General features: G+C 39.6%; 1 protein-coding gene and 2 long non-coding RNA genes across 5 annotated transcripts in view; all 3 read left to right on the forward strand.

Moving 5' to 3' along the window:
• The first annotated feature begins 264 nt into the window (after positions 1 to 264).
• LOC26534275 (uncharacterized) lies at positions 265 to 1,156 on the forward strand. The gene is made up of 3 exons (XR_001453496.2): positions 265 to 653; positions 703 to 896; positions 961 to 1,156. It is a non-coding gene; the product is annotated as an uncharacterized lncRNA (long non-coding RNA).
• A 5,879-nt stretch (positions 1,157 to 7,035) lies between these two features.
• LOC117184470 (uncharacterized) lies at positions 7,036 to 7,379 on the forward strand. The gene is made up of 2 exons (XR_004469836.1): positions 7,036 to 7,133; positions 7,199 to 7,379. It is a non-coding gene; the product is annotated as an uncharacterized lncRNA (long non-coding RNA).
• A 1,527-nt stretch (positions 7,380 to 8,906) lies between these two features.
• The window catches only part of LOC26534064 (WD repeat-containing protein 6), a 28,834-nt gene continuing 24,930 nt past the window's right edge, over positions 8,907 to 12,810 (forward strand). The window contains exons 1-3 of one of the 3 annotated variants that reach the window (XM_015179527.2): positions 8,907 to 9,067; positions 9,141 to 9,863; positions 9,919 to 12,533. In XM_015179527.2, the coding sequence (XP_015035013.2) occupies positions 9,010 to 9,067; positions 9,141 to 9,863; positions 9,919 to 12,119 (2,982 nt within the window). In that variant the 5' untranslated portion in view covers positions 8,907 to 9,009 and the 3' untranslated portion in view covers positions 12,120 to 12,533. Of the gene's footprint in view, positions 9,068 to 9,140; positions 9,864 to 9,918; positions 12,534 to 12,810 lie in introns of those variants that run through there. The other 2 variants (XM_033382210.1, XM_033382211.1) reach the window with 2 other exon arrangements.

Genomic DNA, 12,810 nt, shown 5'->3' on the forward strand with positions numbered 1-12,810 from the left:
CGTTCGACCTTTTTTCGACCTTCTGTGTAGACATACAGTTGAAAATACAGTGCAACGTAAAATTCTTTGTCGTGGCCTGGATAGGCATAGACATAGATTAAAATATGCTGGAGGCACAAAAGAACAAAAAACCGCAAAGCGTTCAAAAAAATCTCAAAACATACTCAAAAACATCTCGAAGCATACAATCACATGTTTTTGTTGAAACATAATGCGGTATACTAACACATGCAAAGATGTTCTCTCTGCGCTCTCTCATCCCAGCAAACCAACTAACGTGCCTTTTGCGAGAATTCCGCAAAATGCTCGCGAGCGAGCTTGTGTACGAGCGATATGCTTTTGTGTCGTAAAACGCTCGCAAACGAGCTTGCGAGCGGGAGTTTAATAATAGGAAAGAGCGCTGCGACTGTGCTGCCGGTCGAAAGCCAAAAAAAAAGCAAGCTTTCGTGTGCCTTCGGTCCGGCAATTCTCCTTCGAGTTTGTGTTCACGTCTCGACAGATGACGTGTCGAAAGATCAGTGGCATTAGAAACAAGTGCAAAAAAAGCGTGCGTTCCTTGCGCCGTCATTTTAATTATTTTCGTCGAACTGTGCAGTGCTAAGTTAAAAATCTCTACCATCTCTTACACATTTAAAAGAAATTTCTGCCAATCGGTAAGTACATTATTAATAAAAGAAATAAAATGTCTTACAAAAGAAAAAGCATATCGGAGAGGCTCGACACGTGCAAAGAGCTACTGGAGATTTTAAATTGAATCATAGGCAAAATATTTCGGAACTCGAACTCCAACAAAATGAATTACTTTGCGAAAGTAATGCATTCCAGTTTACTGAACATGCGTGGGACAGACTCCAAAAAGTGTGTAAGAGGACTTCGAACCACTTTAGCACTACGAAGTAAGTTTTACTATTTTAGCTTGTGTAATTCCCCAATTTTTAATATATTTTATATTTTCTACAGATGCATTTAAACAGAAGATTGCGATCGACAATCAGGATTTCGACCATACAACTCAAAAATATTTCCAGTATGGTCAGGAACGGAAGGCCAGATTGGAAAAAAGTGATGCAAAAAAACTTAAATTTTAGTACATAGTTCATACATATTACATACATACATTAAATTCACTTCATATTACAAATTAAAAATATTTTTTATTACGGAACAAAATGGGAACGGGTCCAAAAAAAACTCTCGAAAAAACTATTTCTTGCGAGCCTTTTGCGATATCATTTATGATAGCTCGCAAAGCAATCATTTGTGAGCCTTTTGCGATATCATTAATGAGTCTTTTTTGATACTGCTATGGGCTCGAAAAAAATATTTCTTTTGATATTATTTTATATCAAAAACGACTCATAAATGATATCGCAAAAGGCTCACAAATGATATTCAGTACCCGAATGATCGTCAGTACCCGAATGCCATAGCCGAAGTCTCTGGGGTATTCAAACTGGTAACCCATCGTGTGACGCTTTCTGGTATGAACTGGCTCATCAATATACTGTATGGTTATAGGCTATTCACACTGACGACCATCCACCATCCATTTCGGGGATGGTCCGTAAGGTTTTGCCGTTCTGAAAATTTCCCAGTTTCGTTCTCTTTCGTAGTGATCAGACGTGTTTTTGTTTTGCGCTCCGCATTTTTCCTTTTGTTTCGAATAAACAGCCGGAGTTTTCCTAATTAAATTCTAAATATACTTTCTAACCAGACAACAATCTGGAAACCTATTCTTTTACGCGAGTGCATGCCTTTTGATTTGTGTTAAAATATTATTTAACTTTTTATTTTTCGGCGTCGGCTTGTGTTGTGTTGTTGCAGTGAGTGAGTATTGCATTGCAGTCCGCTCTCGTCTGGTAGCTTTTGTTGTCTTATCACTCTCTCGCTATCACCTCAACCTCAATAACTGTTCTTTCTCTCTCGCTCTTTCAACTTTCTGAGCAATAGCGCTCTCTATCTAGTAGCTCTCGCTATAACCGCTCTCCACTCTGCTCTCTTTTTTTCTTACCAATTCCGCTTTGAGCGTTGTCTGGCACATTGGTCTGATACCAATTTGTTTTGGAAATTTTTAATTTTTTTGATTTTAATAAAATATTTGAATAATAAAAAAAAAATGGAATTCGCTGTGGTCTGCGCTAAAAAAACCTGCAAGAAGCAGATCACTCACGATCAGCCAAATGTCCCCTGCTGGCTCTGCGACAGCGTAGTCCACGCAAAATGCGCGGGATTTTCTGGCCTCGTGAGCGATGCCATAGCCAAACGTAATGGCTTGCATTACAGTTGCGAGGCATGCCGTGCGGTGGAGAAGGAAATGGTATCTTTCATGAGGCAGACGCGGAGTGGCTTTAAGGAGCTGACCGTTGGTTTCAAAAACCAATACGATCGGCTCCTAGCCATGGAGGCTCAGTTTAGCGGTTTAGAACTGCTGAATGAGTCTCCGAGGCGCAAAAAGGTCACTCCGCGGGACCTGCAAGTGCCAACCGTCACTCAGCCGTTCGCTGCCGAAAAACTGACTCCGACCACTCCAAGTGTGCAGCAGTTGATCTCGTTTGCCACTCCAAAGGCAACGACAGCTGCTGGCGATGCAGATTCGGTAGCCCAATTCATCGCCTCGGAGAATGTGCAGCCAAGTACGTCTGCAGCGTCCGTGTCCGTGGTGTCCGCAAGTTCACTAGTTGTCCCGTCCATCCCGATCCCACCAGTAAATAGACGTTCCGGACCTCCGGATATTGCCACCACAGGTACTAGACCTGTGGTGACTAAACCACTGGTGGGAGTCCCACCAAATCGACAAGTTTTTGTTTCACGGCTGGCCCCTGACCTCACATCTAATGATGTAACTGCTTTCATTCAAAGCAAAATAAAAGCCGTGGGTTTAAAGGTGGAGAAATTTAACTTCTCTTATGCCAGGGAGATAGCGTCGTTTAAGATAAGCATCTCCCCAACTCAATTTGACACCATTTGCTCCACCAATTTTTGGCCGGAGCATTTGGTGGTGAAGGAGTTTAAGGCTAAGAAGAAGAATAGGCCCCCCATATCGCTTCCAAATCTTTCCAGCGTGCCACCCTCAACCTCAACTTCCTCTTCCTCAACTTCCCGTCTTGCTCCAACCTTTGCAAAAAACTAACTTCTCTTTTAGTAACGTATCAGAATGTAAGAGGCTTGCGTAGTAAGCTCAGCATTCTTTTCCGGGATAGTGTTGCATTTGCTTCCCACGTTATTGTGTTTACTGAAACCTGGTTAAAGCCGGACATTCTTAGTTCCGAGGTTTTGGCAGGTCGGTACACAACTTTTAGAAAGGACCGTTCGTCTCGACGTGCAGGAGGGGTTCTAATTGCAGTGGACTCTTACTTCACGTCAGAACACTTCACAGTCCAAGTTCAACAGGAACTGGAATTCCTGTGTGTAAAACTGATTCTTCCCGCTTTCGCTATATTCATTACTTGCTCGTATATCCCACCTTCTTCGGATATTTCAATTTATGAGCAGCACTTGTCCGCTTTAACCGCTGTTGCTTCCTCGCTATCTGATAAAGATCGTATGATAGTTCTTGGTGACTTCAACTTGCCAGGAACTGTTTGGTCTTCGGTAAACGAGTCTAGTATCCTAGTGCCCATGTCACGACATGACTTTGTTGACGGCTTGCTTGACCTGTCCTTGTCTCAAGTCAATCATGTGAAAAATTCCTTGGGTCGATTGCTTGATCTATGCTTTGTATCGGATCCGACCATAGTGTTGTTAACCCGAGCCCTTCCGCTCACTATACCTGAAGACGCCTACCACCCTACTTTCGAGGTGTCGCTAGACATAGGACCAACTGTATTGGATCGGTCGAGTAGACTACCTGAACGTGTCCGCTGCTTTCGTAAAGCCGAGTTTGCGAAGCTTAATAACCTAATTAGGGATTTTGATTGGTCCGCTTTGTACTTGTGCACTGATGTCACAAAAGCCACAAACATTTTTTACAATGCTCTTGGCACATTTTTTGATTCTTGTGTCCCGCTTTCTTGTCCGATTAGATCTGGAAAACCCCCTTGGTTTACCAAAGAGTTATCCAGTCTAAAAAACTTAAAATCAAGACTTTATAAAAAATTTCAAGAAGTGGGTTCTCCTACTTCTCACTCTCGTTATGTAATAGCTCGGTCAAACTTTTCAGTTCTTAATGCTCAATGCTATAAGAACTACCTATCTCGTTGCAGGATACGTTTTTCTCAGGACCCTAAACAGTTTTACTGCTTCGTAAACAGTAAGCGTAGAACGTCCGCACACCCATCCTCGCTATCATTTTGTAATACGTCGGCAAATAATGATCAGGCAATTGCCGATCTTTTTGCCCAGTTTTTCCAAACTACCTATTCTGAGGAACGCTACTCTGGTCAACCGTACCCATACGGATTACCGAGGTCGAACGGCATTTTCAGTCCCTTGTTAAATGAGTATTCCCTACTTCAAGATCTTCGACTAGTTAAGCCGGTGTTTTCACCGGGTCCAGACGGGGTTCCAGGTTGTGTACTCAGGTACTGCGCCGAGGCTCTGTGTGGACCATTGCTTAAACTATTCACCATGTCCATTGATTCATCTTGCTTCCCCCCAATCTGGAAGGAATCGTTTATAATTCCTCTCCATAAAAAAGGTAGTAAGTCTGATGTAAAAAATTATAGAGGTATAGCAAAGTTATCCGCTATTCCCAAATTGTTTGAGAAGGTTTTAACTCCGCACTTGCAACATCTCTGCAAGTCACTTATATCTCCAACTCAGCATGGATTTATAAGGCGGCGATCAACCACCACGAACTTGTTAGAGTTTACCTCTTTCATTATTAAAGGCTTTCAAGGTAACTTACAGACGGATGTTATTTACACCGACTTTAGTAAAGCATTCGACTCTGTAAACCATTCCCTTTTAGCACATAAACTTGACCTTTTAGGGTTTCCGCCCAACCTCCTGAGATGGATTTCTAGCTATCTTTGTTCTAGGTCTCAAAGAGTCCTCTTCAAAAACTCCCTCTCATTACCAGTAAAGGTTTCTTCGGGAGTACCACAGGGCAGCCATCTAGGCCCCTTACTCTTCACACTCTTTATTAATGACTTGCCTTCAGTAATAACATACTCTCGAGTACTTATGTATGCGGATGATGTTAAACTCTGTGTCCAGTACAAGGACATTTCATTTCATTCTCGCTTGCAATCCGATCTCAATAGCTTTCAGTCATGGTGTTGTGCAAACTTGTTACACCTTAATGCCTCGAAATGCAAAGTTATGACATTTCATCGTTCTAACCCTTTGTTGGCTCCCTACACCCTATTTGGGGGTTCTCTTGAGAGAATTACCCTGGTGGATGATCTGGGTGTTATGCTAGATCCCAAGTTAAAGTTTTCCGAACACATTTCTACCATGGTAAATAAGGCCATGGGCGTGCTTGGGTTTATAAAGAGGTGGTCAAAGGAATTTGACGACCCCTATATAACAAAGACTCTCTATACCTCGCTTGTTCGTCCGATCTTAGAATACGGCTCCTGTGTATGGTGCCCTCAGTACAAAGTACACCAGGACCGTATAGAATCAGTACAGAAAAACTTTTTACTCTTTGCTCTGCGGGGCCTTAACTGGGATGCGGGTGTAAGACTCCCATCTTACTCTAGTAGACTATTATTAGTAAACCTCCCATCCTTAGTTAACCGTAGAAAAATGCTTGGTGTGATATTTATGCACAACTTGATCAGGGGTGACATAGACAGCCCTGATCTGTTGAGCCGCATAAACTTCACGATTCCTATTAGACTGACTAGAAACTTTATACCGTTGTTCCTTCCACTTTGTAGATCGAATTATTCCTTGCATGAACCGTTTAGGGTCTTATGCTCGGACTATAATTCCCTCTACCATATTATATCCTCCACTAATTCTCTTCCTCTTATTAAATTACTAATCCTTACACACCTTTCTAGTAATTAGTAATTGTAGTGGTATTTGTATTTTGTATTTTATTGCATGCTTAATTTCTTAATAAGTTTAGTGCTAATTTTCCTCGAAGGTTAGTCTAATATCTATCTTTCTTGCATGCTCGCGTTTGGTTCGGCTACGCACCGCGCGTCATGCGGCAGCGCCCCTCGGTCGGTTGGGCGGGAGGAGGGCTGCGTTTTGCCTGGGATCCGCGCGTAACAGCCTTCTGCTGGTGTCACACGGGCCACTTGACGGTGCAGTAATTGCATCGCCTCTTGTTAGATGCAGTCATTGCATGTCAACGTCCAATAAGTTCACCATCCATTTTGGATGTTCCTAAGCCGCACGTTTCTATGCGATAGTTAGCCGATGGTTTTCAAATGCAACTCTGAATAATTGTCCTTCGCAATGGAAAAATGGTATTCACTGCGAAAACGTAAACAATGATTGTGACAAAATTAACAAAAAATAAAAACAACAACAGAACAGCTCGGAAGGACAGCAGACCAAATTTTCGAAAAACTTATTAATCAGGCAGGCTCCGTTTTTCATTTATTTTTGCGGATTACGTTTTCAGCCAAAACGTTTCGTTTTAAGGTGTTCCATTTTTCACATTTTTTTTTATCGATATGTTACATTTTGAAGTCCGAATTAAATTGGGCGGGAAACAGCTGTGCTCACCCAGATTTTCTGTTAAGCGCATGTTACAAGCACAGTCTGAGCTGTTACATGCACATTTGTGCTGTTATACGCAAAAATTTATTAATTGCCAACGTTCCGATAACCAAATCGGAATGCGTCAGCTGCTTACACCAAAACGAAATTTGTTGTTGCTGTGGCCAATTTTTTCCGAGTCAAATTTTAGGTTGGGTTAAAATAAAATTATTTATAAAGAAAGCACAAGTTAAATTACCCTGATATAGGTATCAAGTTTATGTTAATGCATCAATAAGTCATCTATTTTTTTCCTTTTGCAATTAAGGTTCGTTTTGTTGTATAAAAAGCCGTTTACTTTTCATTTCGTCAACGAAAATGTTTTCGTTTTGAAAACGAAGAAATCTTGCGGAATGGGAAAAAGGGAGCCCCAATTTATGTGATTTCAAAAGTAAATCGGAAAACTTTTGTGAATGTGAAAAACGGAGCCTGGCTGAATAAAATGGATTTAGTGCCAGAAAACTCCTCCAGTGGTACGTTGAATAGATATATTTGTTTTTTTATTGTTTATAATATATAATATTATTACACGATGCAGCAAACAAGAGAACAACAGCAGGCGGCAGGGTGAAATGGAGTGCCGCGCTTGAGTGCCTGCTGATTGACATATGGCAGGAGAAAATTGAAGATTTGCGCGGACCACGCAGCACCCAAACAAAATTCCAGAACGACTTATTAGAAGTTTTAAAAAATAAAAATAAATGAGTTTTTAATTTTCATTACGGTCTACACAATATTTTGCGATTGCAGATCGTATCTGTTCTGCTGGTATCGGGCTGTTCGCGCTGCTCATATGTTGCAAGCTCCCAATTTTCATTAATCGCGCTGTTGTGCATATTTAATATATTGTGTAAAATACAACAGCTCATTATTATGGCGCTATTATTTTTGTGGTGGCTATCAAGACCTTTTCCGATTATTCGAAATCTGGCTTTTAAATGCCCAAATGCATTTTCCACCACTCATCATCCATTATAATAACCAAGAATTAATAAATCTTCCGCGCAAATTTAATGAACTTGTTATTGGCATCAGCTGTTTTTGATGGATGGTGGATGGTGGCAGTGTGAATCGGAGTTTCACATTTGTCAAAAAATCCCACCATTCCCCCGGGATGGGCTCAGTGTGCAGAGCCTATTAGTGGTGATACCATGGATGGTGAACCGAAACCGTCGATGGTCAACTAATTTTTCAACCATCGACCGTATCGATAGAGCTATCGATTTGATTATCAACCCTCCTGCCATTTTTTTCGCACGGTGCTATGCGATTGTTAGCCGATGGGCTTCAAATGCAATTCTGAATAATTGGCATTCACAACAAAAAATGATTTACGGAACTGGAACTGCCGAACTGGACAGCATGCTGATAGATATTTGGCCGAAAAAAATTGCTCCCATGTGTATGTGGAAATGGCCGAGCCATTAAAGGCTTGATCTGGGATGGTCAGAAGATAAAAGCAAAAAAATACAAGTAAATATTTTTTTAGTTGGCAGATAAAAGTTTTTCTCTGCAGATGTTGCTGAATTCTTTTCGGACATAATAGTGGTTGACTTGGACGGATCATGCAGCTCCAGAACATTTTCTGCTAGTTTGCTGGCTGCTTCTGCATTTGAACAATAGCAAAGTCTTGCTATTGCTAAGTTTTCACAAAAAAATAACAAGCTTTTCGCGAAAATACTATGAACTTAATATTGTGCCTCACCTGTTTTTGACTGATGGTGGATGGTTCCAGTTTGCCTCGGAGTTTCACATCTGTCAAAAGTCCCACCGTTTCCCGGGATGTACTCAGTGTGCAGAGCCAATAAATAGCATATTAGTCCACCAACTATCTAGGCTGTTTCGAATCCGAACGTTTCTATGTGATGTTTAGCAGTTAGTTTTTATTTGAAACCCTTAAAAAAATTAACATCAAGAAAAAATAATTCACGCCAGCAATAATAAATCGTGCAAGACAAGAAATAAAAATCCAAAAACAAGACGACAAAATGAAAGCTGGTGTAAGTGAAGATTTCTCAGGGAAGGCTGGAATTTCAGAAAAAGTAGCAGAAAACGGCGAAGGAGCACCAGACAAGTCCTAATCAACTTCCAATCAACTTGTTAAAATTTCACAATACAGACCAAAATTTTGTTGTTATAATGGTCAACTGCTGTTTTTGATGGATGGTGCTCAGTGGGTTTCGGTGTGTCACATCTTTCAAAAATCCCAACGTTCCTCTTTGATGCTCTCTGTGGGAAAAGGCCATAACAGGAATCCACCCTCAGATTCTGGTCGATCACTATAGAAAAAAAGATCTTGCTGGTGTTATGAGTGTATCTAATATTGTACATCTCTAACTTTGATTTGTCATGACGTTAATTTCGGACGTATTGGGTTTGCACGTGTCATCCAAATTTATATTGGTCGGTAAGTATTTCCACACTGCATATACTTATAGTACATTTTATTTTATAATTTTTTATTGTTTTGCTATGTGGAGGCCATGGAAATCAAGCGGTTTTGCATACCCCGAAAGAATCCGTTCAATTGCCACTAGGCGCTCGTCAATCTAAAGTACATGGATTTGCATTGAGTTCTTGTCATGACGCACAACATCTGTTATTGCTATATGGCGAAAATGCATTCTCGTTATTCATTTATAGCGTTAATGAGAAAAGTGAGCCGTTTCAATTGATTTACGAAGGCGAAACAAGAGACTGGATTAATGCTGCGGTTATTTTTGACAATGATGAAAAAAAAGATTGGAAGCTAGTGGTGCACATGTCTCACAGTGCCTTTTTATACCTTCAGTGTAGCATCTCATCAATGGTCTGTTCTGTGTTGGAATTAGCAAGCTGTACCGATTGCTCCATGCTTTACCATACGCGTCTGTATGGCAATAACTATAATGATTTGGCAATAATAAGTGGAAATGCGTTTGGTGAATTGTTGATTTGGCATACACAATGTCCTGTAGATTCCGATACAATTAATTGTACAAAAATATATCCATTGCTGTTACGTATTCAAGCACATAATGGGGTTATCTACTCCATCAATTTTAACCTGGCGTTGAAGATTTTAGTTACTACATCTGATGATCGTTCTGTGAAGTTCTGGAAAATTCAAAAGGTCGGTTCATGGAAAACCTTCTATATAAAACCTATGTTTAGCTGCTTTGGACATACTTCACGAGTTATGAGCTCTATTATAGTCGAAAATGGTAAGCTTTCCTAACAAAAAAGGACGGTAATACGATATAACCATTTATGATGCAGGTGGCCACGTATGTGTAATAAGTGCTGGTGAGGATTCGTATGTGTGTATTTGGAACTGTTCCGGTGATTTGTTATTAAAACGTCGGCAACAATTTGGGGCACCTATATGGCGGTTAGGTTTTGACAAAGCTACTTCTACACTCTATAGTACCAGTTCAATAGGAAATGTAGTTGCTTATAACATTAAAAACATTTTTAACCGACAGAAAAACCGATTAACCATGGTGGATGACATAGATGCCACAAGTGAGTTTATCGGAAAGCTAAAATTTGTTAATGATAAGACTATTGTTGGCCTAAGTAGCAAAAATCGTATATTTTATATGAACCTAGAAACAATATCGCCGCATGTTGAAAAGTGGTATCTAGTGTCGAATTTTCCCTACTACAAACGTACAGTGCTAGCAGCGTTTGATGGAGTCATTGCTACTTGTGGTTATAAGAGAATAACATTGCACAGTTACAATGTAAAAAAAAAAAATTTCGAGATAATTTTTGATGGCGTAAGACTGAAAGGGACAATTCGAGCATTTCATTTTTTAACCAAAGAACATTATCTTGTATCCGATGAGTTAGGAAATTGCCAGCTTCTAAAGGGACGTAAGTTGGACTTGGATTCACATATTTTGCTGAATAATTTTGGTAGGTCCTGGACAACTGCCGCCTTGCTTGTAGTAGAAAAATATCTCTTCTTAAGTAATCGTAAGGGTCACGTCATGGTATACTACCGCTGTGCTGGGAAGAATTTTGAGTTGAAAAATACTGTCAAATGTTTGCATGGAAACATGGGTTCAACTTTTTTAAAGTTATTGAATATAAATAGTCACGAACTCCACGTAATGAGCGGAGGCCACGAGCCTTATTTAAAATATCTACGTTTGAGATTTGCTGATAATAGTTTAACAGTTCTGCAACGGGAGAGAGTCCCATTAGGTTGGGTTGAAGCGTCCCCAGGTGAAGATTTACTTCTTGGTTTCAATGATAATCACATTGTGGCCTGGTCGCGTAAACACGATGTGCTCGTGCAGATAGCTTGTGGGGGTGGGCATCGTTACTGGGACTACCATCTACATAATGATATACTTTGTATATTTTTTATAAAGCACAAAAAGGTGTTTTTTTACCGTAGCTCACTTTGCAATGAAGTCAACGAGATAAATGTACAGCGTATTAACTGGCACGCTCGTAATTGTAACACAATAAAACTTCTTACGGGCCACAATGCTCTTACGCCCTTGCTTCTGTCAGCAGGTGATGATAATATTATAAAGATTGCCAAGCTAGTCAACGACAATTTAATTCATTGTGCCGAACTTCACTCCCACATTTCAAGTGTACGTTGTTTAGAAACTTGTCTCTATAAGTTCGAAAATGGTTTATTTACGTGGCTTATTTTCTCAGTCGGCGGACGATCTCAACTTTGCATTAATCAAATTGACGAAAAAGTTGCTAGTGCGTGCAATGTGAGTGAGCTGTGTACCCACAAAGTGCTAAGTACGTCAGAATCAAAAATCTGCGCTCTTGAAGCAAGATTGATGGCAATTTCCATCGCACAACATACCCTTTCGGGTATTTTTACGTTATATATAGCCAGTGCTGAAGGAGAGATTCGTGTTTATCGTTGGCTTTTTGAAAGACCTTTAGAACTACACTTAATTAATTTTCTTGACATAAAAAGATGTCCACTTAAAATGCATTGGATCAATAGCAAAAGTATATTGCTTATCACAACAACCAACGGGGAAATCTACGGTTTTGACCAGAAGCTTTCCAAACAACGTTTTCAGCTCCAGCTGCACGACGGTGGCATTAATACTTTAGATATAAAAATTTATGGACAGCTTTTACACGTTTTGTCTGGCGGCGATGACGAAAATATACAGTATACCATTCTAAATTTGGATAACTTCACAGTTCAGCAGAATACAGCATTTTTGGGTCTGCACAATGCGCAGGTTAATGCAGTGTCATTACAACAAGATAATGAAAGTGAAGGATCTCAGCTATTTGGTTATTCATGCAGTGTAGATAAACAGATATATAGGATCAATTTGATGACACATCAATTCATTCGTGTTGGATGCACATGTATAGCTGATATAAAAGGGATGTTGCTAGATGAGCATCAGCGCATGTATTTTTACGGATGCGGAATTCAAATATTACGTCGTACATTATTTGATAACGGATATTTAAAATAAATTTGCATTTATCATTTTAGGTAAGTCGACAGTATAATGCGTCGGTTCCGATATAGGTACTAGTTCAGTTAATTTGTGGAAATGTCTTTAATCCCATCTACCCATCGAAGAAATATTTATAGAAATTAAATTACTATTTTGGGTTTTTGGTTTTTGTCGAGGCCTTTTAACAAAACTTAGTGCGAAAAATATAATAAAATTAGTTAGAAATACATACAACTTAGAGATTATTACGAAGGGATGAATACAAAAATAGTAAACATAAATAACGGCATCATGAAAATTATAAACAATTACAAACATTATAAACATCCTTAATATAAGTAAGTCGGTTTGATTTTTTATGTGTTGCCTACAAAATACGAAATCTTATCATTTCAATAAAAAGGCGAAAATAAAAAAATTTAAACAAAAGTCTCATGTTAGTATTGTCCTTTTAATGCGGCTTATAAGAGGTAAACTGCTTGGTGCACACAATCCTGTTCCCACTTTGATGCACCATTTACTGACATAAACTGCAGTGAACGCCAGCTCTCGTTGAGCTACAGCGGACGGTGACAATTTCAAGTGCATGACGAAACATGAAGCAGCATGAAGATAAAGGAACATTGTAGTATATAAGGTGATGAAACTTTGAATAGTTTTAATAGAGAACTTAAAAGAAGGCATGTCAAAATCAGTGCTGCTCATT

This window comes from Drosophila pseudoobscura, chromosome X (genome assembly GCF_009870125.1).
Source record: "Drosophila pseudoobscura strain MV-25-SWS-2005 chromosome X, UCI_Dpse_MV25, whole genome shotgun sequence".
Lineage (NCBI taxonomy): Eukaryota > Metazoa > Arthropoda > Insecta > Diptera > Drosophilidae > Drosophila > Drosophila pseudoobscura.